The sequence below is a fragment of the Nerophis lumbriciformis genome, linkage group LG04 (genome assembly GCF_033978685.3).
Source record: "Nerophis lumbriciformis linkage group LG04, RoL_Nlum_v2.1, whole genome shotgun sequence".
Classification (NCBI taxonomy): Eukaryota; Metazoa; Chordata; class Actinopteri; order Syngnathiformes; family Syngnathidae; genus Nerophis; species Nerophis lumbriciformis.
The window spans coordinates 27,939,109-27,966,395 of NC_084551.2; the positions used below are offsets into that span (position 1 = coordinate 27,939,109).

Sequence of the window (27,287 nt, forward strand, 5' to 3'; positions counted from 1 at the left end):
CATTATATAACCACTAATATATGTAATAATTTCATCAAACAGCTCTGATATGTCAAAAGGCATTAATAAATCATGTTCTTTTCGAACACCTTTTAACTGATAAGAGTAGTTCAGCCGGGATATGCTCATTTCAAAATTAGATTTACAGTTTTCATTTTGATGTCTCGCCCTGTACCATTTGACCAATTAGAAAGTCTGTGAGTGTGTTACATCCAGGTTGCCAGTTACGCACCGCCTTCTTCATCTGGCTACTGCCACTGGTAAAGTTACTAAATATGTCAGACCTTAGTAAATCTAAAAGGCCTCGTTACGATTCTCAACTTATTATTGACAAAGCCAGGAACAAAACGAGGATTTGTATCAGGGATGGTTTTGAAAGATGGAGACAATTGAAGGCATAGAAGATTATTTTCATCTGACGCCAAACTTGCTAATTTCCTCTTTAATACGTAAATCAGGCATTTACGTTTTGTTATTACTTGTAATAAAAGGAAATTGACATTTCGTATATAAACTATATTTTCCAATACAGTTTATTATCTTGTCTAACAAAGCTAGTATGTTCATGCAACGAATGCTTAGTGTGATGGTGCTTAGCTCCTAGTGTAATGCTTAGCCTGCTAGCCCGGTCAATGACACATGAACATATAGGCTAACGGGGGAAATATGCTCGTGAGCCTATAAGTCGATGAGTATTCGAACTGACACGGCAAAATATATTTTCAACAAATAAAACCTATGTAGATATGGGTAGTGTCAGTGCCTATTTCGTTCTCAATATGCTGATACGCTGAGGAAATGGGTTCCAACATTAGCACGGCATCATGGCAATGTGAAACGTATGAAATCACATGGTAAAATAATTCCGCATTTGTGTAGCCTATAGGCATACCTTGGTAAAATGTCTCCTCTTTAGTTTTGGGCGTACATTAGGCTGCTAAGCATGCTCTACTTATTTTCACCAATATGACCATTGGTAGCGTTGGTTGTAGTTTGTTTTAGTCTTTGTTTCCTGATAGCACTGCCAATAACCATTTGATTGCCATTTGTTGTGATATTATACTCTGGCATGACATACTTCTTCCTGAAAATAGCCTAATTTCTCTGTAAAATGTGTTGGTTAGAGGTTTGTTATTGACAAAACGATTGTCTATTCAGCTATTATGGTCCCAGCACCTCAACCCCTAGTAAGAGGTAGTGGAAATTTGAAGTTCCTTGGAGTCGCCCAGTCGATCGAGCTGAATTCGGTTGCGTATCTGGCAACCTCAGTACTGATTGCAGTACCATTTCTGGCCACTTTATTACATATGACACCTTTAAATGGTTTATTAATTAGCTATAATTGGAGTTAAATATATCAATGTGTTATTAAAAGTGTCACTATTATATATGTAATGTATGTTGTTAGGATCTTCAAACATTAGACAAAAGTATCTAAATAAATACATCTTTAAATGTGTCATTCATTAATCAAATTATTTAGTACATCATGAAATCATAAAATTATGAAATCATGAAGGAATAAAATCAATGATGAAATCAATGATAATGTAATTTTACACTAAATAAATGATGACACATTCAACAACACATTTCTGTATTTAATTTCAATTATAATCAATTAATAACACATAAAAGTAAGTATTCAAAGATGTATTTACTTATTTCATTTTGTCCCATTTGAACCCCATAGGAAAGTAGTACATGTAGTGGTTTAAAAAAATTGATACATCATTTATTTATTTGTACTTGCATGAACATCTGAGTAATGACTCAAGATGATGAGTTGGTAGCCCCTATAGCCCCTCCTCTTCTCCTGCTTTTTGGAAACTCACAGATGAAAAACATAGCGGTGTCACACCCCACACGTCCCCATGTCCCAGTGCTGAGCAGCTCCACACAGGTTGAGTTGGAGCTGGAAGGACTGAGCTCCTCGTCCAGACTCCAAGCTGTAAACTCCTGTGGTGGACTGGAGAGAACATCCTGGGAACTGTTTGTTCCACCCTGATGACAACAAACGGGAGAAATGTATTGACAGGACAAACTGGCAACACCTATGCATCGAATGGCTTCAGATGTGCTGGTATTCATTTTGTAACATTAAAAAATGCACGCAAGGGGTTAAATGATACAGATCAATGCAGCATGTCACTACCGGTGTTCTGGCGAGACATGCTCCCCAGTGGAATTCATGCACCCTTCCATCGGTATGAATCCAAGAAATGCAGAAATGTAATTGCACATTAAAGGAATCTTACACGTGAGTACAATCGTATATAAAGCTATATTTTTGTATTTTGTCTTCTAATACACGTTTCGCACTGCAAAATGTTAATCTAATGTACGAGTTAATAGAAAATTGTTTCATGTAAATATATCAAAGATCAAGTGTTGCAAGGCATACGCCACAAGGATGGGAGCACTTTACACATTTGATCTTTTGTATTGTGAAACATGCACAGTGGTGGTGGTATCAATTAGTTTCGAACATACATTTACAGTGTCATGCATCAAACTTGCAAATTCTCATCTCTCTTTACTCTATGTCCGGAAAGGAGTAAGAAGAAGCAAGGCCTAATCCTACTCCTTTTCCACTTCATATCAACTTCTAACACATACTGTATGTTCACTTCCTGGTGTCATCTTGGAACACAATTTACATTCTATAGTACATCTTCTAAATACAGCAGTTCTTTTTATAAGTCTTCAAATCAATTCTGATTCTTATAATGAGATGTAATATAAATCATTTTCAATAAAGTGTAAGAAGTTAATCAACAGTTTTTCTTCTTTGCACTTTGTAAACACTTGTAGTTTGAACAGCCTCTTCATTTGAGTCATATCAGTACATTGTTTATCTTCTTTGCCGGGCGTTTCCTCTCCGCTGCGGGCGCAACTCGGCACGGCTGCAGGAGATCTGTAGTCAGCACACCTGCCTGGGTTGAACGAGCTGCCTTCATAAGCTCGCACAACCTGCCATGCCGCGCCGGAGTATAACCTTCTTTTCGCGTACATAAGCCACGTCCTGCTCTATGCAAACCTTCCTTCGCTCTCTATGTTTTCCTCCGTTGTGTTTATATGGTCTCACGTTGTCCCTTGTCAACTTTCCTGCAGTCTGCCTTTGTTCCACGTGTCGAGCTGTGCGTCTCGACATACCTCGTTTCTCCCCCTGCTTCCCGGACTGCCTCTTGGATCTCGACCTCCCGCTTGGACACGGATCTCTCTCTTCCCCTGGACTTCCTTGTCTCTCGTTCAACACTTGGTAACACACACTTCAGCTAACTACACACATAGCCTTGCACCACATACACTTTTGGATCTAGTTCACACGACATTTCCTTGGTTTATATTATTATTGTTTTATTATTATATATATGGTCTATATATATATATATATATATATATAATAAATCTTTGAACATTACTGCGCCCTGGTGTCTGAGCCGTCATCTCCCCTCTGTAACCATAACATTAAAAGTCTTAAGTGTTGTACGTGCATGCAAATGTATTAAGTTGGATTTTCCTTTTAGGTTATATTTTCCTTCTGCTGTTGAGAAGAAATGTTGTACATTATTGAGTAACAGATTATAGTTTGCTTTTTACACAATTTTGGTTGTGTGCGGCTACACAAATCATTGAGTTTATGTAATTTAGATTCCAAAAATTAAGGATTTGAATGTTCTCTATATCCAACATTATGTTTTATTCTAACCACCATCTTTTCTAACACGATTAGTGTGTGTAGTGCCCATATTTCTGCACAACAACTCAAATATGGTAACACTAGTGAGCAGTAGATAATATGGAGTTATTTTTTGGTACAGAAAGTATTTTGGTTTTATCATTTTGAAATATTTTTCGCCAATTTATGTTGTGTGATTTTTACATGAGATTTCCATTTAATTATATCATCCTATATTGCACTCAAAAATGTGGTTTCTGTTACTCTGTCAATATTTCCTCCTTCTATTTGTATTTGTGTTTTACTTTCTCTTCTGCTGTTACAAAATAGCATGATTTTAGTTTTATTGAGATTCAGGGATAGTCTTACCTCAACTTAAGAGTGTTTTGATATATGAGCTGTCTCTCGGCTTGTTATGCTTTTAGTTACAAGCAAAAATTGGAGTTACAAGCACCCCCACAACCGAAACATCTGGTCTTACTCACTGGCATTAACTAATAGTTAGAGATTTACATGAAGTGAGTGTGAAGGACAGTGCTGAGAAGAAGAAGTGGAAAATGTTCATTGAGTTAAAAAAATAAATCCTCAACAAATTGACAGAGCAAGTCACCAACTTGGCAAAGCAGTTTGAGAGTATCACTGCTAGTCTGCACCACACTGAAGCAGAATGAGTTTAACGCCAGCCAAAGATGTTGAAATAATATCTAAACGGCAGACATTCATCCATGAAAATCTAGAAAAGCTGATGATGGTGTGTTTGCCGAAAAAGCAGCCGGAAGGAATTACTGTAGAAGTCCACTCTCCAAGGTAAATGCTGTACATTATTTTTATCTTTCTTCATAAAACTACTATAGCTGTTTGTAGTAGTAGCATATTACTTTGTATTGTTGTTGTTGTTTTTTTGCAATATTTGTTATTTAATAGTATTTTTTTTATTTTCAAAAGACATGTTTCTTGTTAAAAGTGTGCTGTTTTTTTTGGGTGGGGTGGCAAGTACTAATTCAATTGACTTCAATCATTTCAATGGAAGACGTTGATTTGGGATACAAGTGTTTTGAGTTAAGAGCTCTGTCAGAGAACCAATTAAGCTTGTAAGTTAAGGTACTACTGGATGTTAGATGGCATTCATGGATTCATATGAATGTGCAGATACAGGGGGTGCATGAATTTCAAAGGTGAGCACGTCTCGCCAGAACACTAGATCAATTTCCCGTATGTGTGCACTACTACTTGGGAAAACTACCTGAAAAGTGTTGCCAGAGACATTTCAGATATTTTGATTCATTATGGCGATGCAGATGAGTTAATTTCACTAATATCTTTAATCTAATTGATAATGATGACGGATTAATTTGCTTTTGAACTGTAATTTTGACAGTCTTACTTTTGACACATGATTTAAACATATTTTCTGTTATACAACATTAAAATAATATAGTGTTTAGTGAATAATATACAGTACTACACTGTATTATTAATACATTTTTAAACAAAACCAATTTTACTCTTTGTCTATATTATATAGTTGCCCTCCATGTCAGCAACTTCTATGTTGGATGTTTCCACACTGTATGATCACTTACTGTGTAGTTGCTGTGAGCCTGCACTCCGATATAAACCCGTGTGAGTCCTGCCTGACCGACATAGTCTGCCATGAGGCGGTTACAGGTGATGGTGTTGGGCATGGCCAGGGCACCGCCTCTTAGCTTGCAGTTCAAAGAGGCCTCCTTAAACTTTTTGGGCTCCCTCACCAGCAGGTAGTAGTGGTCCTCATTTTCTGTTAAGCCCACCATGACTGGCAAAGAGCAGGCAGAATCACACTTTAAGTATATTTACATTTTGTAAAATAAAGCGTTCCTTTTGCAATGCATCAATTCATTCATTCATTCATTTTGCAACTGTTATTCTGTGAGTAGTAGCCTATCTCAGCTGGGTGCCAGCCATTCACACTCACAATCACAACTGCAGTAAATATATCTAGCATCCTTCTTAGAAAAATAATGAGTTATACAGTTAAAAACACAACTTACTCATGACAAAGCCAGGAACAAAACGAGGATTTGTATCGGGGATGCCTTTGAAAGATGGAGACGATTGAAGGCGGAGAAGATTTTTTCATCTGATGCCAAACTTGCATTTCCTCCTTGATAGGTAAGTTAGGCATTTAAGTTTTCTCATTACTTGAAATAAATAGAAATTGACATTTCGTTTGTAGACTTTATTGTCCAATACAGTCTATGACCTTGTCTAACAAAGCTAGTATGTTTCTGTAACGAATGCTTAGTGTGATGGTGCTTAGCTCCTAGTGTAATACTTAGCATGCTAGCTCGGTCAATGACACATTGACATAGAGGCTAACGGGGGAAATATATGCCCGTTAGCCTGTATGTCGATGTGTAGTCGAACTGACAGGGCAAAATATATTTTCGACAAAAAAACCCTATGTGGATATGGGTAGTGTCAGTGCCTATTTCGTTCTCAATATGCTGATACGCTGAGGAAATGGGTTCCAACATTAACACGGCTGTCATCATGGCAATGTGAAACGTATGAAATCACATGATAAAATAATTCCTCATTCGATTAGCCTATAGGCATACCTTGGTAAAATGTCTCATCTTTAGTTTTGGGCGTACATTAGGGATGCTCTACTTATTTTCACCAGTATGACCATTGCTAGCGTTGTTTGTAGTTTGTTTTAGTCTTTGTTTTCTGATAGTACTGACAATAACCATATGATTGCCATTTGTTGTTTTTAGCTGTCAAACTGATTATTATTCCAGGAAGCATACTAGATATAGCTTTAGTTGTGATGTGAGTGTGAATGGCTGGCACCCAGCTGAGATAGTTTTCAACTCACAGAATAACAGGTGCAAAATGAATGAATTGATGCATTGGAAAAGGAAAGTTTTATTTTATAAAATTTAAGTATACTTTATACTGTATAACTCACCATTCTTGACAAACTTGAGTGCATTCCTCAGCTTGCCAACACTGACATCCATCTGTCCCGCCACCCTCCGGTACTTTCCACAGTCACATGTAGTGCCTAGGTATTTGGATACAGGTTCCATGTCAATGAGAGCATTGTTTTCTTTTTGCAGTTCAGCTGAGTACAGCCAAAAAGAGTGAGAAACTACTTTTTTGCTGATCCCTGCTATTTGCAGGGGTTACGTTCTGACACCACCAGTGAGTAGTCAAAAAGGTAGTTACATTTAAATGGATGGGAAAAATGTAATTTTAGACACTACCGGTATATTATTCTCCTGGCATCTGCTGTGCTGGATCATACCTCCCGCTCCAAACCTTCCTGCGTACCGAGATATTGACATTCTCCTCTGATTTTGCATCAACATTTGCATTAAAAGTGACTGTTGTAACACATTGATTAGTTTCAGCTCCAATAACACTTTAATTGCCATTTCTTGCTCACAACAAAAGGAAGTTAACAAGCTATATGCATGGAAGTATAATTCAGACTTAAAGGGAAACTGCACTTGTTTGGGGAAAATGTTGCCTTTCAGCCACAACTCCTACTTGTGGGACACTCGTCTTTCACTTTTATGTGCATTCTAGATAGGAAAAAACCTCTGGTACGAGGTGGCTAACAATGCAGGTGTATGGTTTTAAAAAAAAAACATAAAAAAAAATGCCAACACAATCTGATTTACATTTTATTTTTATTTAGCCTTTATTTAACCAGGTAAAAAATCCCATTGAGATCAAGGATCTCTTTTCCAAGGGAGACCTGGCCAAGAGGGCAGCAGCAAGGTTACATTAAAAACAGTAAACAACACATAAAACATCACATTTACAACATTAAAACTTGCTCACATGACACATGTGCATACAAACAAGGTAGACTGCAATCCTTTCACAGAATTAAACTCATTCAATGTAACAAGGGTTTGAAGTTTAATATTCGATTGTAGGTTATTCCAAGCCTTCGGTGCTGAAAACCTAAATGCTTTCTTGCCCAGTTCAGTTCTTACTTTGGGGACGACAAATTGCAGAACATTCATTGAACGAAGATTGTGACTTCCTTGTTTTTTTGTTAAAAGACAAGACAGATAAGATGGAGTGATACCCAGAATGGTTTTGTAGATGAAAACATACCAATAATTGACCGGCATATTAACAAAACTGTAGCGTATTTTTTATTTTAAGAGATGACACCGAAGAACTACTTTTCTGGCATTTGACACATCGCCTTGCTCACACTGCTCCTCCGATCACTAGCGGGTAGCAAACTACTAGCTGCTGGCTGTGAAATCAATGCGGCCAGCAAATAAGTTCCGGTAATGCTTAAAATGACAAAATGCTGTACATTTTTCACGTTGCCTGTTACTACATTACATACGTACTCACAGCACATATATAAAACATTGCTTGAGGTTTTTGGATTGTTTTTGGAACGCTTTATAGACGTAATAGATCATATCCCATTATCTACATTGTTAGCTGCCTCTTACTATCAGTTTTTCACTTCTTAGAATGCACGGAAAAGGGAAAGACGTGTGTTCCTGTCTTACATAAGTATTGTGGAGGATGGGCAAAAAAAATAAAATATGCCTCACATGCTAAAACACATTTTACACCAGGGGTAGAGAACCTATGGCTCTGGAGCCAGATGTGGTTCTTTTGATGACTGCATCTGTCTCTCAGATAAATCTTAGCTGACATTGCTTAACACGATAAGCAATGAATAATTTCGCTGGTAATCACAGTGTTAAAAATAACCACGCATCAACCAGACTACAAAGCCATCAGCAAAACCATGCAGCACCAGAAGTCGCATTAATGGTAAGATAAGAGACTTATTATACTCTAAAAATGTTGGTCTTACTTAAAAATGCACGCATTCAGTTGTATTCAGTGTTAAAAAAATATTATACGGCTCTCACGGAAATACATTTTAAAATATTTGGCTTTCATGGCTCTCTCAGCCAAAAAGGTTCCCGACCCCTGCTTTACACTGTAAAATGTATATGTACTCCCCACAAATTAAGGACAAGGATAGATGGATAACATACTGTACTGTACATGGTGTATATTTTATATTTGGTTAAAACATGCTTAAAACTTTGTATCAACTTCAGGTGAATAAAAAGAGTTTTTAAAAAACAAACAAATACAAAAACAAAAAAACGCCTAATAATTGTTGTATAACTGTTTTGTTTTGTTTTTTACCAAAAAAGAAAAATGGCAAATCTGCAGTGTATCGGACCTAACACCTGTGAGCATACTGTAAAACTATTCAAAGTGTTGAAATGTGTTGAAAATAAAAGGGTCTTACCAGCTTTCCCCTTCAAACCAGAGGGTCCATCCAAACCTGTGTCTCCTTTGTCCCCTACAGAGAAATAAAGTTATTTTATTTTATTTTTTTAATAAATTATAGTATAATTCAAATACACCCATTATTCTAAGCTTACTAAATATGTTCAACTTCATCAAAATGACAACAATACCATTGTTGCATACTGCCCCTTATTATAATGATTTTCATTAAAATAAACATTGTAACAGAAGACACACAACACCTTTTTGTCTTGCTTTATTGTTCTCAATCAAACCTAAATCCAACTGACAGAACTTTCATCATATGCTCTAAACTTAGCCGGTTTGTCCTCTCCATCCCTTGATGAAGCAGATGGACTTTATATTACAGCCCTTAATATTTACATCAGCTGTAGGAGTTGCGCAACCTCACAACAGTTTGTCAGTAATCAGATTGTACGTTGTTGCACTTACACAATATGACCAGCAGGTGGCGGCATTACACGAGGAATAGCAGTGTAGAAGTTGACTCTTGATGATCTCCACACCATTTTAGATGATGATGTATATGAGCTTGCTGGGCATTTTACAGTGCAAATAATCACTTATACATCCTAATTTGGAGGGAACAGAGTTAACAATATAATATCAATATACATCCAAAATGGCTGAACTCTATTGACCCTTTAAAACGAACAAATAAATGAATTGAAAGCACATGTACAAGAAATACAAAACAATACCCTCAAGGTCTAAGTTAGGCTTGTTGCAAACACAATAAATACACTACAATTTACTGTATAGTACATGTGTGTTTTCATGTATATTTTTTCAACTATTAGGCATAATTACATAATTGTTTCACTTTATATACCAGGTGTATGTGTTATTGAACAAAATACATATTGTTATATAATAAACAAAATAAATCCATGATTACATTATTTATTCACTCTATATCGTATTTCTGTGAGAAATACGGATAGGGAATGGCAACAAGAAAACAAACTTTTGTAGCCTATACAATTCCAAATAGTTCAGAAAACAACCACTTCATTTATTTTTTAGAGATCTGATCTGATGTTTCTTAAGATAGTTTTATTTTCCAGGGGGCCAAATAAAGCAGCCAGGATAGCAGAAACCCTTTTCAGTATGATGCAGTTCAGTTCTACGTGACTGAAAGCTATAATAAACATACAGCGCTAAATTCCTACGTCGGGTGCATTTTTTTAAATGATCTGACTACAGTAGGAGCTCTTGTGATGTCTGAAATGGTGGATTACACATAAACAGAGACAAACTCAGTTTCTTAACAACGAGAGATAATTGCTGTTTTGAGGTATTTAACAAAGTCTAGACCAGACTTGGGCAATTATTTTGACTTGGAGGGCCTTATTGAGAGAAAAAAATGTGTATGAGGGTCGGTATATAAACATGTAACAAACACGGCCGAATATGAACGCAGAGGGTAAAAAAACACCCATAATCTGATATAATATAACTTTTCTGCAAACCTTTGTTGTAAAATACTGTTTCAGGCTGGCTTCTCTGTAAACAAACAAAGACCCACTCTGCTTTGTGCCTCCTGTGTGTTGACTGTTGAGCAGCTTGGACATATAGTCCCTATGATTACTGTAATGAATTGTATATCACTCAAAAGTGCATATTCCAACCATCGGAATATTTTCTATACTCTATACTGAAAATGGCACTGTACATACATATTTTCAATGGTACAGGTTTTAAATAGTTTTTTTTCTTTCTAAAAGCTTAATGGGCTGTATTTGACCCGTGGGTTGTATTTTACGCAGATCTGGTCTAGACAAACTATTGCATTAACCCAGATCCAACAAATTGACTGCCTTACCTTTATCTCCACCGGGTCCCGTCTTTCCCAGGGGACCAAGCTCTCCTTTGAGCCCCGCTTGTCCGGGCACTCCTGGGCAATGAAGAGTAAGAAGAGAAGATTTTTCAGGTAAAGAATTGTCATCATTTCTTTATAAACTTGTTGCAGGATATTTTGTTTCCTTTTTATGTCTTTCTGGAAATATGACGGCTACCAAAGATGATGTACAATCCCTAATTAGGACCAGAGTACTGAACAATATAATTGCAAAGGCCGTATTGAAACTACTTTTAAAATTTTATCCTATTCATTTTTCTTTTGGTTGGGGTTTTTTTTGGTAATTTTTATTACTATTTTTAAAACAAACGTATTTTTATATTCCTTTTTATTTTTTAAAAACAAATACTTTTTTTACATTTATTTTATTTTTTTAAAGGAACTGGGATATTCAGTGACTTTTTGTGACTCAAGACAATATTTGTTTGTCTGTTTCGATCTTTAATAATAGTAGAATTTGATTTGATGAAATATACACTTTAAATTGAATCATCCAAGGCTCCAAATGTCACTAAATATTATACATTGCACATAACAATTGACTTCAACTGATCAACTTTCCTCCTCTAGTGGTTGTGGCCCTAAACAACCACATAAAGTGTTAATGCCCTGACTATATTATTAAAAAATGATTTTCCAGCAAGCACATTAGGCCAGCTGAAAAAATTGAGGGGTCCCAAACATGACTCCCAAATCCTTGCTCATTGGTGCCCTCTACCAATATTTTTAAAATGAGCCCACACCACCAGTTTTACCAATAATCGTGTTTGCTCACAGTTACTCAAAAAAGTCTCAAGAACCCATACTTGCAAGCAAACAGGAAGTAGGCCAGTTTGGTTTTGGCTCAAAGTCTTGGGCTAAAACCAGATTTTGAGGAACTCCCTACAGCAGTGGTTCTCAAACTTAATTCACCAAGTACCACCTCAGAAAACACTTGGCTCTCCAAGTACCACTATAACCACCAATGTTAAAATACAGTACCGGTAGGTTAAGTTTTCAATAAAAACAAGGCAGCGGTTTTATTTAACACGTGTATTTAATATTTTGGCCACTGTAACATTAAACACAATGCACAAACATCATCTACAATGATACTCTATGTACTGTTGCTTGTATTTCGTCACGTGACTTCTTCCCGGAAGTGAAAACCAGTGGTGGTCAACCAAGCCAAGATAGATGTTGTACAGCAAGCAGCGCACAAACTATATGAGTACAAAAGAGGCCTAAATATTCCAGCGATAAGCAGATACAAGCAAAACAATCTAACTATGCAATAGAATAGATCCCTATACTTTATCAAAAAAAATTTGGCAAGTGATATCAAGAATTATACATCGGTCGCCTTCCCAGACATATCGAAATATTGTGCTCCATTCTACACGACAAAACAGATGGAAACTTGATAAGCATGGAGGTCTACAACTTCTTTTTGTGTAGCTGGGTCAAAGAAATTGGTATCAAGACTCTCCCGGATTAATACGCATCGTTTTTGCTCGGGTATGGTTGTATTTCATGATTTAAAGGCCTACTGAAATGCGATTTTCTTATTTAAACGGGGATAGCAGGTCCATTCTATGTGTCATACTTGATCATTTCGCGATATTGCCATATTTTTGCTGAAAGGATTTAGTAGAGAACATCGACGATAAAGATAGCAACTTTGGGTCGCTGATAAAAAAGCCTTGCCTGTACCGGAAGTAGCAGACGATATGCGCGTGACGTCACAGGTTGTGGAGCTCCTCACATCTGCACATTGTTTACAATCATGGCCACCAGCAGCGAGAGCGATTCGGACCGAGAAAGTGACGATTTCCCCATTAATTTGAGCGAGGATGAAAGATTCGTGGATGAGGAAAGTGAGAGTGAAGGACTAGAGGGCAGTGGGAGCGATTCAGATAGGGAAGATGCTGTGAGAGGCGGGTGGGACCTGATATTCAGCTGGTAATGACTAAAACAGTAAATAAACACAAGACATATATATACTCTATTAGCCACAACACAACCAGGCTTATATTTAATATGCCACAAATTAATCCCGCATAACAAATACCTCCCCCCTCCCGTCCATATAACCCGCCAATACAACTCAAACACCTGCACAACACACTCAATCCCACAGCCCAAAGTATCGTTCACCTCCCCAAAGTTCATACAGCACATATATTTCCCCAAAGTCCCCAGAGTTACGTACGTGACATGCACATAGCGGCACGCACGTACGGGCAAGCGATCAAATGTTTGGAAGCTGCAGCTGCATGCGTACTCACGGTACCGCGTCTGCGTATCCAACTCAAAGTCCTCCTGGTAAGAGTCTCTGTTGTCCCAGTTCTCCACAGGCCAATGGTAAAGCTTGAGTTTCATCTTTTGGGAATGTAAACAATGAAACACCGGCTGTTTTATCCGGCACAACAGTCAGGGGGTGCATTCTACGGCGGGGGTGCGTTATCTGGCACAACACCTGCCGCAATACACCGCTTCCCACCTACAGCTTTCTTCTTTGCTGTCTCCATTGTTCATTGAACAAATTGCAAAAGATTCACCAACACACATGTCCAGAATACTGTGGAATTTTGCGATGAAAACAGACGACTTAATAGTTGGCCACCATGCTGTCCCAAAATGTCCTCTACAATCCGTGACGTCACACGCAGGCGTCATCATACCGAGACGTTTTCAGCAGGATATTTCGCGCAAAATTTAAAATTGCACTTTAGTAAGCTAACCCGGCCGTATTGGTATGTGTTGCAATGTTAAGATTTCATCATTGATATATAAACTATCAGACCGCGTGGTCGGTAGTAGTGGGTTTCAGTAGGCCTTTAACTTTGCGCCTAATGCCATGTTTGTTGCTGTTGCACGCGCTGTTTACGAGTAGCGAGTTTTTCCCCATCTTTATCAAAATATCACTCTAGATGTCAATATTATGTATGTGCTCAAAGCTTCACATATGTTTGTTGTCTTTGGTTAAAACTTAACTCTTTTAGGTTTTGCTCACATTTGCTTTTTTTTATTTAGACTCGCCGAGTTGGTGCTTTACCATGAAAGACTCTCCATCTGACTGCTGGCTCCATGTTACTGTCTCCATCACCCTATTTATGTTTTAAGAAGTACAAATATAATCAAGATAATACTTAAATGGGAAATAATAAACATTAAAAGTATATCAAACAAACCTTTAACAAAGTGATCACTGCAAACTTGTGCGTTCTTCAACTTTGCTCACTCAGACTGGAGTGCGTGCTACTTTTTTCATCGTCATTCATCTTCCGCCCTTCTTAACTACCTATCGAGGAACTCTGAAAAAACGTTGATCTTTTTCCCGTTTTGAACGGTACGTACAGCCGAAAAAAACGCACACATAGGGCATTTTTTCTTCAAAAAGGCTAAATGGCGCCGAGTACTAAGAACAAGCGCTGGATTGACAACCACACGTACTCAGTGAGCCGGATGTGATGTCATATGCAACCCAGCAATACAGCAAATACTGTATTTGCGGATTTCTTTGACGTACCACTAGATAGATCCCGCTTACCACTCGTACCACAGTTTGAGAATCATTGCCCTATAAGGACTTTAAGAACAGAGTCCAAATCCTAATCACGGATGCTAAACACATGGATGATTACAAACTACAAAGCCTTTTAGCCCCTGCCATAGGATGTGGGCACAGCATGGTGAAACAAATTGATGGTCTGTCTGACAAATCGCTACAAAAATGCAAATGTTAATAAATTAACTCCTCAAGGTCAGGTCTTAATTGGAGTTTATGATGAATATGAATCTCGGGAGCTGTGCATTTTGTCACTTCCTTAGTGCAGCACCACCCAGTAGCAAGAGGAGAAAAAGTTGAATTAGTTGCCTGAAACACCAAGTTGCATGAGGGTGTAGAGGGCCTCTTGAATTCAGCTGGCAGCTGCAATGTTTATTTGTCATTGTGCTCACTAGATAGCCTCCCTTGGTTAGATATTTTTACACAAAAAATAAATAATCCTACAGTAGTTGGTGCATGTCCAGGGTCTTTTTTTGTTTTGCTTTGTTCATCTGTTTTTCATTTGATTATTTTTATTTTGTTTTGTTTGTTTCCTAGTTATTAATTGTTCTCTTTTTTTTTTGGGGACAAATAAGAATCAGAAGGATGCCCACTGTTGCGTAGTTGTATTGTTCCCATCCATCTTTGTTGGTTGATTTGTGTTTGTTGGTTAGCTGGAATACACAATAACTGAAGCATTGACTTCCATGAAACAGTGCGGCTCAGCGGCACAAACGTGAAACAAATGATGTATGAAAAGTTATTGCAAGGACTCACAAACCGAGTGTTTTATAAGTCAGGCTGTCAAAGTAAAAGCGATAATAACGATTTGACAAAAAAATATTTTAACTGCGCTATTTTTTTATGGGAAAAAAATGACCCTCAGTCCAAAGCAGCGGCGTTCCAGCTGATGTTGAGCCATGAATAGCAAGGAGAAATGGACAAACAAAAGTATACAGTATATTATATCAAATGGCAAGTTTAACTTCAAAGCCCTGGCAGGTCGCTCCTTTGACAAGACCAAAGTTATTTTCATCTACTGTCGCTGTGAGTTGAGTTATCACCTGAGCAAGTGGAGCCACTAAGCTGATAGCTGATACAAAGGGTACTTTGTTTACAACGGACTCTCATGAAGACTGAGGAGGTACAGTTTTTTTAAATTGTCATTAATATATGATTTGTTTTTAAAGTGAACCACAAGCGGTAAGCATGTGTGAGACGGTATGTTTGCTTGTGTGAGATATAGTGTCTGTAGAAGAGTGTTTAAAAAAGCATATTATTTAACAAACAAATGTTTGCATAAAACAAACTGCTCTGTCCCAAGTTGATAGTATTAAAATATTGAAATGATCTGTTTAAGGTATACACAAGTTAACTATAGACAGAATGGGATTAATAATAATTACAAACCCCGTTTCCATATGAGTTGGGAAATTGTGGTTGATGTAAATATAAAAGGAATACAATGATTTGCAAATCATTTTCAACCCATATTCAGTTGAATCTGCTACAAAAACAACATATTTGATGTTCAAACTGATAAACATTTTTTTTTGCAAATAATCATTAACTTTAGAATTTGATGCCAGCAACACGTGACAAAGAAGTTGGGAAAGGTGGCAATAAAAACTGATAAAGTTGAGGAATGCTCATCAAACACTTATTTGGAACATCCCACAGGTGAACAGGCAAATTGGAAACAGGTGGGTGCCATAATTGGGTATAAAAGTAGATTCCATGATATGCTCAGTCATTCGCAAACAAGGATGGGGCGAGGGTCACCACTTTGTGAACAAATGCCTGAGCAAATTGTTGAACAGTTTAAGAAAAACCTTTCTCAACCAGCTATTGCAAGGAATTTAGGGATTTCACCATCTACGGTCCAAAATATCATCAAAGGGTTCAGAGAATCTGGAGAAATCACTGCACGTAAGCAGCTAAGCCCGTGACCTTCGATCCCTCAGGCTGTACTGCACCAACAAGTGACATCAGTGTGTAAAGGATATCACCACATGGGCTCAGGAACACTTCAGAAACCCACTGTCAGTAACTACAGTTGGTCGCTACATCTGTAAGTGCAAGTTAAAACTCTCCTATGCAAGGCGAAAACCGTTTATCAACAACACCCAGAAACGCCGTCGGCTTCGCTGAGCCTGAGCTCATCTAAGATGGACTGATACAAAGTGGAAAAGTGTTCTGTGGTCTGACGAGTCCAAATTTCAAATTGTTTTTGGAAACTGTGGACGTCGTGTCCTCCGGACCAAAGAGGAAAAGAACCATCCGGATTGTTATAGGCGCAAAGTTGAAAAGCCAGCATCTGTGATGGTATGGGGGTGTATTAGTGCCCAAGACATGGGTAACTTACACATCTGTGCAGGGGCCATTAATGCTGAAAGGTACATACAGGTTTTGGAGCAACATATGTTACCATCCAAGCAACGTTACCATGGACGCCCCTGATTATTTCAGCAAGACAATGCCAAGCCACGTGTTACATCAACGTGGCTTCATAGTAAAAGAGTGCGGGTACTAGACTGGCCTGCCTGTAGTCCAGACCTGTCTCCCATTGAAAATGTGTGGCGCATTATGAAGCCTAAAATACCACAACGGAGACCCCCGGACTGTTGAACAACTTAAGCTGTACATCAAGCAAGAATGGGAAAAAAATGTGTCTCCTCAGTTCCCAAACGTTTACTGAGTGTTGTTAAAAGGAAAGGCCATGTAACACAGTGGTGAACAAGCCCTTTCCCAACTACTTTGGCACGTGTTGCAGCCTTGAAATTCTAAGTTAATTATTATTTGCAAAAAAAAATAAAGTTTATGAGTTTGAACATCAAATCTTTGTAGTGCATTTAATTGAATATGGGTTGAAAATGATTTGCAAATCAGTGTATTCCGTTTATATTTACATCTAACACAATTTCCCAACTCATATGGAAACGGGGTTTGTATAATAATTAGCAGCCAGCCTAAATAACCATAAAAAGTAAGTAGAATGACTCCAAAGAATCCATAAAGTCAAAGCACACACAATGTGGATTTTTCACAGAACCAATACGGTATTTTAAAGTAATTTCTATTTCCAAATCTTCACTATAGTTGGGATTGGCATGTAGACTGGGATTAATTCACCAGGAAACTATTGCACTGGCAATTAATGATGTTTAAACTAAACAAATAAACTAGAGGCCTGTTGCTATGAGAGTTTGGACGCGTGCGCGCGCACACACACACACACACACACACACACACACACACACACACACACACACACACACACACACACACACACACACACACACACGCACACACACATACACACACACACACACACACACACACACACACACACACACACACACACACACACACACACACACACACACACAAGTTTAAAACTTTTACAAGTTGATTTTCGTCTTGACAATGTCCTAGGATTGTCAAAATCTAATTTCACTACAAATACTTCAGTTTACACACAGAACAAATTGAAAATTGAGCCTGGATAATGGAATCCTCAGCTATATGAAGAAATTGGATCTGTTGCGCTCTCTTCCCACTGTTAGCATTTGATTCATGTTATTTTTCCCTGTGCTTACTTGCCAGTTTAACCGTCCATATATCTTTCAGATAACAGCTCTTCCTATCACTACTGTTGCTCTTTATAATGGCCAAACCCTCCAACTGGCTTAACGTCTGGATTCCCCGTGCAGCTGCCAGTGGATTAAAAAGGTGGAAGCGCTCATTATTCACGAGGAAGACACATTTGAAACCACCTCGAGCTGCTTAAAAAAAAAAGACAGTGAAGGGATTTTTCTGATCGCAATCCTGAGTTGAACCCAGATTGTTCAGTAACGATCAAGTGCTGGACCTTTGCCTTGTAGTGGACAGAGCACAGAGAACTGGTTTACATCAAACTAACGTCCTGAGGCACAATTTCCATTTGTCAACATGTGCTTCCCTGCTGGCTTTCCCAACATGGGGCCACACAGCAATTAACTTTCACAACAACAAATTCACAGCTCGGTTTGGAGGAGCTTTAATGTAAATGTAAAAAAAAACAACTAAAAAAGCCCACCAGCATTTGTTGACATTAATAAACCAAGAGCAACGCATTGTTTTTGTTTCCAGAGCAATAACTCTCCGGTAGTCCCTGTTAACATTCCAAAATTAAGCCACTGTTTCCTGTAAAATCTCCTAAATTAAGACTGGGAATGTATGCGTCATCTGTTGAGCTCCTGACAAACTGAGAGGCTGTGATGTTGCCACAATAAGTATATACACACTTATGATGGCAAAGTCACATTTACTTACTTTCATGACATTACTGAATGAAGATTTGTGGAGAGAAACAAGCTGCTAGTAATTAGTGACGTTCCAATGTGTGGGTGTGTGTGTTTGTGCTCGCAGGTGCAACAATGGTAGTGTTGTGTGTGTGATTGACATGTGTGTCCAATTGAGGTAGGCCATCAAAAACGAGAGGCTGAGGGTCCATCTCTTGTAAGACACTTTGGTTCCTATTACAATAGGCCGTTTTCCACCAAAAGTTCTGGAACTTTAGGTTCCTGGAACTAGAAATCTGTGGTTTGTGTTTCCACCGCATTTCACAATTCAGGGTAGTTTATACAAATCAGGCTGATGACATATGGAGGAGTGGTTTAGTATATTTCTACACTGATATGTAAAAAAACCCAGACAATTTTATGTCAAAGTTGTCTTACTAAAAAGTAATTAGATGAAATACAAAGCACACAAAACAATATGATTTAATAAAATAAAGTGGACCGAATTGTTCATAAAAAGTCAGGCTTTTGTCCACAATGTCCAACAGTCAGAAAGTCGTCCTATCAGTTAAGATGAATTCATGCCGACAACACAAACTTAAACGTTAGCTTGTTAGCGTTAGCATTCTGTTGACTTGGGTTGAGGCTAATAACTACACAAAAGGATTGTCACTGATTACTTTTACAACATATAATAAAGTAAATAGTTAATAATTAATGTCAGTTAACTTCGTTTCACTTGTTTACTGCCTCCTTTTTTTCACATTTATCCAACACATTCTCAGAGTAGTAAGCAGCTGAGGTCGTTACTTTGAGTCCGACTGAATATTTCACACTCCTCTGTAAATACGTTTTTAAAGAGATTGTCCACTTCTCGTAGCTTTGCATATCGAAATGAAGTTAGTAAAAAAAAAAACAACAACAATAAATGCATATAGTTTAAAGCCTATCCATCCATCCATTTTCTACCGCTTATTCCCTTTGGGGTCGCGGGGGGCGCTGGAGCCTATCTCAGCTACAATCGGGCGGAAGGCGGGGTACACCCTGGACAAGTCGCCACCTCATCGCAGGGCCAACACAGATAGACAGACAACATTCACATGTGAGTGTGAATGTAAAGCCTACGGTTGAGTAAACACACTGCAAGATAGTCCCACTGATCAGCGTTCTTCAGCACAAAGATGCCCCACTAAAGTTCCTGCAAGTCGGAAGTTCGAATCCTTTGACCTTCTTTTTCTCCGTTGTCAAGTTTGTTGCAATACAAATACACAAGAAAATGACAATTTAAAAAAGTCGTCTAGCATTCTGTAATGGTGGTCCTGTTTTTGTTCGAAAAATACGTTTTAGGTACGCCCCCAACTGTGTTTAACCAAATAGCATTTGACAGCACAGCCCGCCCCTGATAAGGTTTCAGGAACCTTCCAAAAGTCCCACCTAGCTGGCAAAAAAGTTCCTGAAGGACTCAATATACACAGGTAGTTTTTGATGAAAATACAGGGGTAACTTCATTTACCCGGGTAAATGGGAAAAGTTCCTGTTCTAACAGGCCTAATAGGCCCTTTTCCACCACAGGAACTTTTCCAGGAACTTGTGAAATATACTAAACCACTCCTCCATACGTCATCAGCCTAATTTGTATAAACTACCCTGAACTTTGAAATGCGGTGGAAACACAAACCACACACTTCTACAGGAACCTGTAGTTCTAGGACTCTAAAGTTCCTGAACTGTTGGTGGAAAAGGGCATATTGTCGCCCATAAGCCAGATGGCCTTGTGGCCATGCAATGCTTTGACCCTTTATTCTCCTGACCTCTACCAATAACCACAAATACATTCCTCAATTTCAAGCCCCTCACAGAAGAGGAAGCACTTATATAAGTTCTGGCTTAGCACGCAAGACTAGAAGTCATTGCAGCGGCGTAAAGAAATGGGAGTGTCATGTTTCAATATTGTGAAGCTTTACCCCATGATGAGGGGACATTGTGGCTGTTCTATAAAGTATTTAGCTTACACAAGGTCAACTCACACAAAGCGAAAAGGCAAAGTAACAAAAAAGCAAAGTAGGGTAGGAGGCGAACGTTTACTTAAAACTCTAGGCTTTGTTTGGTGCCCATGTTTTTTTTTTTTGGTGGACCCATTTTGGTTTTTAATACTACTTATTTATTATTATTATTAGTAGACTCCTGAAAGGCCCCCACCTCACACTAAACCTAACGTTACTGTGCCATATACACACACTTAGTATGTTTAAAGTAGAGATTACCTGATTCATCTAGGATTATAGTCAGTGTATATTAATCATAATGATACACCCTTATTAATATAATTACTATCAGAATTATTAGTGCATCTACTGGGGGTTAAGCCTCCCCTGTCTTTACAAAATAGCGACGCCTCTGTTTCAAACTTTAATCGAGGGTCTTTGAATGCATCACAATTATGTCCTGTGAGATGCAAAAGTCAAACTTAAACATGATTTTGTCCGATGCTGCCACAAATAGATTTATCTTTTTTTTTTTTTTTAACCTTTCTTCTATCATCTCCTGGTTGCCAAATGTTGGCGCTGTGTGTAAATGCTTAAAGGTGAGCTTTGATGACGTTATGATGTTTACGAGTGAACAGTAAATTGTTCGATGCCGGGTTTACCACTACCAGATGACTCTGGCAATTCTTGTTTATTCAAGTCCATGGGAAGTGGATCAGGAGAACACCCCTTGTATTAAGATGAAACTTGGTGCAAATCATTTCAGAATAAATATTGTTAATTTAAAAGACACAGAACTGTAATTTAACATAATACCTGGAACTCCTGGAGGGCCGTTCTTCCCCACTTTTCCCTCATCTCCCTCTTCTCCAATCTCACCTTGATCTCCTTCAAACAAAGAAAGGATTAGCAAACGAACCAAATAAACAAAGCAATTGTGGGCACATTCTAAAATGGAACAGCTTTACCGTGTCAACAATACACAATCCAATTTCTTTTTTTTTTTTTGTGTAAATTCTGATGTATACACAGTTTGTTCGGATTAATATTTTCAGTTATGCAGTACTTCACAAAAGTCTTAGGCCACAACTAGATATTTTTGCAATACTTTATTGAGCACATATACTGTAACTCAAATATCACTTAGTACAATATACAAGTACATATGCATACATACACTCATGCACATAATCACGTTTCATCAAACATATATTAACGTTGTTGCCCTAGGGTAAACTAGGTAACACATGGCACACTAACAAAGCTTAACCTATTTTTACTATAACAATCTACAAGGTTAATGTAGGTTGCTTCTCTTTCTTCCCCTCCATTTTTCTGCATTCTTTCGTATCTCAAGTTATCATTACGTATATGTATTGTTGCATTTGAACAACTGTATTGTTGATAATAGAGGTAAAGTATTGGTATTGTTCATTATCAATAGCGCTATTTCTATTGGTATTTGTATTGCTCCATTTGTAGTGTAATAATGCTCATTGTCATTTCTGTATTATTATTAATTTCTCTAATTGCTTTTTTGCTATCACTTTTACCATCATATTTGTACATATCGTATTTGCTGATGTTGCTCTATTGTTGTTGTTGTTTTTGCTGTTGTTGTTTTTGTCTCTCTGTCTAATCCCCATCCTGTCCCCACAATTTCCCCCTCTGTTTTCATTTTTTTCTCTTTCCATCCCCTCCTGCTCCGGCCCGGCTGCACCAAATGATAATATAAATACATTTAATAATGTCAAATACAAATAAGGCAACAAGAGAAGTATCCTACACTTCTCTTTTGTAAAGTAAATCTTAACAGCCGATATGGGCATCTACATCAACTATATGATTTGCCTGAGAAGCTGGACAGGACAAAAATACAAATAAAATAAAAAATAAAAAAGATATCACTTAGTAGATCTTCAAGGCTAACAAGTTAACATTTTGTTATTTGTGTTTGTTCATTAGCAGGTTACTTCCTGGTTAAAGAGGATGAAAAACAGACATGGGTGCCATTGTTATTCTGGTGGATTGGCCGTTCCTTTAATGATATAGTGACCCAAACTGGAATAATAAACTCCTGTATGAATCACCATCAAAATATAATGTATTCTTCCTTGGTCCATGTGACACAGATCTACAAAGTTTAGTGGTAATAAGGGCCTGAGCGGGCGATGTAGAACACCACAAGGACCCGATTTAATTTGCAATGTTTGTTATTATTATTATCATCATTATTATTATTGTATCATGCATGGAAATTCACTAAATTGGAATGATTTTTTTTTCTTCTGCAACTTTTAGCCTTCCTTTTATTTATTGTTTTATTGTTTCAGAATGACTACTGTGAAAAAGTTTTTAAAACAATAAAAACAAGTGCTGGTCAAATACTTTTACATGGTAATATATGCCACAGCTATTTCATTTCTAAAACCAAAAGGTCCATTGAACTATTATTTATGAGCTCATTGCTGGAGTCAAAAACAAATGAGTTGTACAGTACATGCAAAAGAGGTTTTGGCAAGACGTGATGTCTGAAGTGGCTGCCAAGGACACTTTGTAGCCTGGGTGCTGGGCACAGGCAGGATAGCAACAAACCTGTTTGCATTGGTGCATATTAACATCACTTTATTATCATTTTTTACCGGCTTCATATTTCTTCATAAAATTAAACTGTATACTGTTCAGGAATATTACTTTAATGTGGATGTTATAGTTTGCAGCTGTGTAAAACTGCATTCTGTCATACTCAGTGGAGGTCTTTTTGCCTCTCTTGAGTAAGTAAATAAAAGTAATATAAATATAGCACATCTCACTTACACTTAGTGTTGTCCCGATACCAATATTTTGGTACCGGTACCTCTCCTAAAATTATTTTGATACTTTTCGGTATTTTTCTAAATAAAGGGGACCACAAAAAATTGCATTATTAACTTTATTTTAACAACAAATCTTAGGGTACATTAAACATATGTTTCTTATTGCAAGTTTGTCCTTAAATAAAATAGTGAACATATATGACAACTTGTCTTTTAGTAGTAAGTTAGCAAACAAAGGCTCCTAATTAGTCTGCTGACATATGCAGTACCACATTGTGTCATTTTCCATTGTATTATTTTGTCAGAATTATTAAGGACAAATTGTACAAAATGAATTACAAACCCCGTTTCCATATGAGTTGGGAACTTGTGTTACATGTAAATATAAACGGAATACAATGATTTGCAAATCCTTTTCAACCCATATTCAATTGAATGCACTACAAAGACAAGATATTTGATGTTCAAACTCATAAATTTTTTTTTAATTTTTTTTTGCAAATAATAATTAACTTAGAATTTCATGGCTGCAACACGTGCCAAAGTAGTTGGGAAAGGGCATGTTCACCACTGTGTGACATCGCCTTTCCTTTTAACAACACTCAGTAAACGTTTGGGAACTGAGGAGACACTTTTTTTAAGCTTCTCAGGTGGAATTCTTTCCCATTCTTGCTTGATGTACAGCTTAAGTTGTTTAACAGTCCGGGGGTCTCCGTTGTGGTATTTTAGGCTTCATAATGCGCCACACATTTTCAATGGGAGACAGGTCTGGACTAAAGGCAAGCCAGTCTAGTACCCGCACTCTTTTACTATGAAGCCACATTGATATAACACGTGGCTTGGCATTTTCTTGCTGAAATAAGCAGGGGCGTCCATGGTAACGTTGCTTGGATGGCAACATATGTTGCTCCAAAACCTGTATGTACCTTTCAGCATTAATGGCGCCTTCACAGATGTGTAAGTTACCCATGTCTTGGGAACTAATACACCCCCATACCATCACAGATGCTGGCTTTTCAACTTTGCGCCTATAACAATCCGGGTGGTTCTTTTCCTCTTTGGTCCGGAGGACACGACGTCCACAGTTTCCAAAAACAATTTGAAATGTGGACTCGTCAGACCACAGAACACTTTTCCACTTTGTATCAGTCCATCTTAGATGAGCTCAGGCCCATCGAAGCCGACGGCGTTTCTGGGTGTTGTTGATAAACGGTTTTCGCCTTGCATAGGAGAGTTTTAACTTGCACTTACAGATGTAGCGACCAACTGTAGTTACTGACAGTGGGTTTCTGAAGTGTTCCTGAGCCCATGTGGTGATATCCTTTACACACTGATGTCGCTTGTTGATGCAGTACAGCCTGAGGGATCGAAGGTCACGGGCTTAGCTGCTTACGTGCAGTGATTTCTCCAGATTCTCTGAACCCTTTGATGATATTTTGGACCGTAGATGGTGAAATCCCTAAATTCCTTGCAATAGCTGGTTGAGAAAGGTTTTTCTTAAACTGTTCAATAATTTGCTCACGCATTTGTTGACTTTGTGGTGACCCTTGCCCCAACCTTGTTTGTGAATGACTGAGCATTTCATGGAATCTACTTTTATACCCAATCATGGCACCCACCTGTTCCCAATTTGCCTGTTCACCTGTGGGATGTTCCAAATAAGTGTTTGATGGGCATTCCTCAACTTTATCAGTATTTATTTTCCCAACTTCTTTGTCACGTGTTGCTGGCATCAAATTCTAAAGTTAACGATTATTTGCAAAAAAAAAAAAAAGTTTATCAGTTTGAACATCAAATATGTTGTCTTTGTGGCATATTCAACTGAATATGGGTTGAAAATGCTTTGCAAATCATTGTATTCCGTTTATTTTTACATCCAACACAATTTCCCAACTCATATGCAAATGGGGTTTGTATTAATCTACTTCTTCATTTACTGTTAATATCTGCTTTCTCTTTTAACATGTTCAATCTACACTTCTGTTAAAATGTAATAATCATTTATTCTTCTGTTGTTTGGATACTTTACATTATTTTTGCATTATACCACAAATTTAGGTATCAATCCGATACCAAGTCGTTAGAGGATCATACATTGGTCATATTCAAAGTCCTCATTTGTCCAGGGACATATTTCCTGAGTTTATAAACATAATATAAATAAATAAAAAATGAAAGAAGATGTTGTGTGATGCCAAAAAATATCGACGTAATCATAGTAGTATCGCTCCTGTATTTGACATCAGTACAGTAGATGTCAGGTGTAGATCCACCAATGGCGTTTGTTTACATTTTGACGCCGGTGAGCTACGGTGTGTAGTGAAGCATGTTTAGCTATTCCTCGTCCTGCAGGGATGATATTTGTAAGAAACTTACTTTATTTGTCAACATGGAGGCGAGGATTAGTGATTTAGAAGTAGCTTAAAGACTGCCGACAGCGGCTGGACTTTAGCTGCTTGCTAGGTAGCCATGTCTTAAAGCACCTCTTCCTGAGGGCGTTTCAGTGTTATAACTTCACCTTTATCGTTAGTTTTTAAGCCAAAATGCGTCCGTTCTCCCTTTTCTGTCTACACACTGTGTCTGCTTGTAAGTACTCTGTGATTGTGTGCTGCCGAACATGCTCGTCTGCTCGTAAAACAAGCAATGACACGACGGGGCCCGCGGGGGGAGGGTGGGGGCGATACCGGTACTTTTCAGAGGCGGTATAGTGTCGAAAATGATTGATTAGTATCGCGGTACTATACTAATACCGATACACCGTACAACCCTACGTATACTATTAAATTACTACTTAACTAACTACCACAATCAAAACTGATAGAGTATTATCATCATCCTAATTGTTGTGGCCGATTCAGGAGTTTTTTGTGGGATTCTAAAAGGTTGCCTCACACATTATATAATATATACAGAAAAAGTATGTAGAAGAAAGTACTAGTAGAAAAAAAAACAATAAGGTGACACATCCAGAGAGGTGCATAACATTGGAAAAAAGCCTACGTGACGCGGCTGAAAATACGAAAAAACGTGGGCGCTCGACGTCACGGACACATTTTGAGGTCAGTCGTATCTGAGATGCGTCTTGTCTAAATAATCGCTCCAGTATTGTGGCAGCTGTCTAAATACACAAAGTTACAAAGGGGATTTTTTTTCAGCACACGCAGACACAAACATGGTCTTTACTTCTTAGCTCACTTCCATCACGTCATCTTATGTCACTTTTGCGTCCGCCTGGGCTGAAATTTAAGAAATAAATACTTAACATCACCTGGTGTGCGTTTTTATTAGGTCTGTCCGAACCAGCAGGGGAATCAGCTACTGGATGTCATAAAAGAGAAAAGGCATTCCCTCCAAAAGACTGTGGGTGAACTCGCTGTTAAACTACAGGACGTTCCACGCTGGCTACCTTCATCATCAACTCTATAAACTCCTAGAGAATTATTTTGGTGTTTCCTCAGAATTTTCCATTGTGTTTTTCCATTTGACCACTTACTGACATTTACATGACGACCCACTTACAAGAAGTCTACAAGTTAAATAGCAGTTGGTTAAAAACACATGGGAAAGTATTTATATAGCTAAAGCCTATAGTTTGGAATTACAATATAATATTGTCTTAATCTCACATTCACAATGCATAAGTGGTCATATTTACCTTTAGCTCCAGGTATGAAGGAGTTGCTGCAGACGTCTGGAGAGGCAAAAAGGCAGCTGAACAAGGCTGTAAGACAAAGTAACAGCAAGCCTGTTGTGCATCTTCCTGCCATGATCTATCAAAAACTATTATTTTAAAATATTATATTGACTGTACG

General features: G+C 37.9%; 1 protein-coding gene across 1 annotated transcript; it reads right to left on the bottom strand.

The window, feature by feature from the left end:
* Window positions 1–1,679: 1,679 nt before the first annotated feature.
* colec10 (collectin sub-family member 10 (C-type lectin)) lies at window positions 1,680–27,287 on the bottom strand. Its single transcript, XM_061945170.1, has 7 exons — window positions 27,131–27,287; window positions 21,476–21,547; window positions 10,827–10,898; window positions 8,979–9,032; window positions 6,636–6,731; window positions 5,266–5,477; window positions 1,680–2,004 (listed from the first exon to the last, which is right to left on the bottom strand). Exons 1-7 carry the CDS (start codon window positions 27,240–27,242, stop codon window positions 1,774–1,776), a joined length of 849 nt encoding a protein of 282 aa, XP_061801154.1. The 5' UTR covers window positions 27,243–27,287; the 3' UTR covers window positions 1,680–1,773.

Bases quoted from the DNA above. Each gene is read 5' to 3' on its own strand.
- colec10 (XM_061945170.1), bottom strand. From the start codon at position 27,242: ATGGCAGGAAGATGCACAACAGGCTTGCTGTTACTTTGTCTTACAGCC. The intron at 5,478-6,635 runs GTGAGTTATACA...GCTCTTTGCCAG, and splicing joins ACTCAAGTTTGTCAAGAATG to TCATGGTGGGCTTAACAGAA. The intron at 2,005-5,265 runs GTAAGTGATCAT...TGTTGTCATCAG, and splicing joins AGGCTCACAGCAACTACACA to GGTGGAACAAACAGTTCCCA.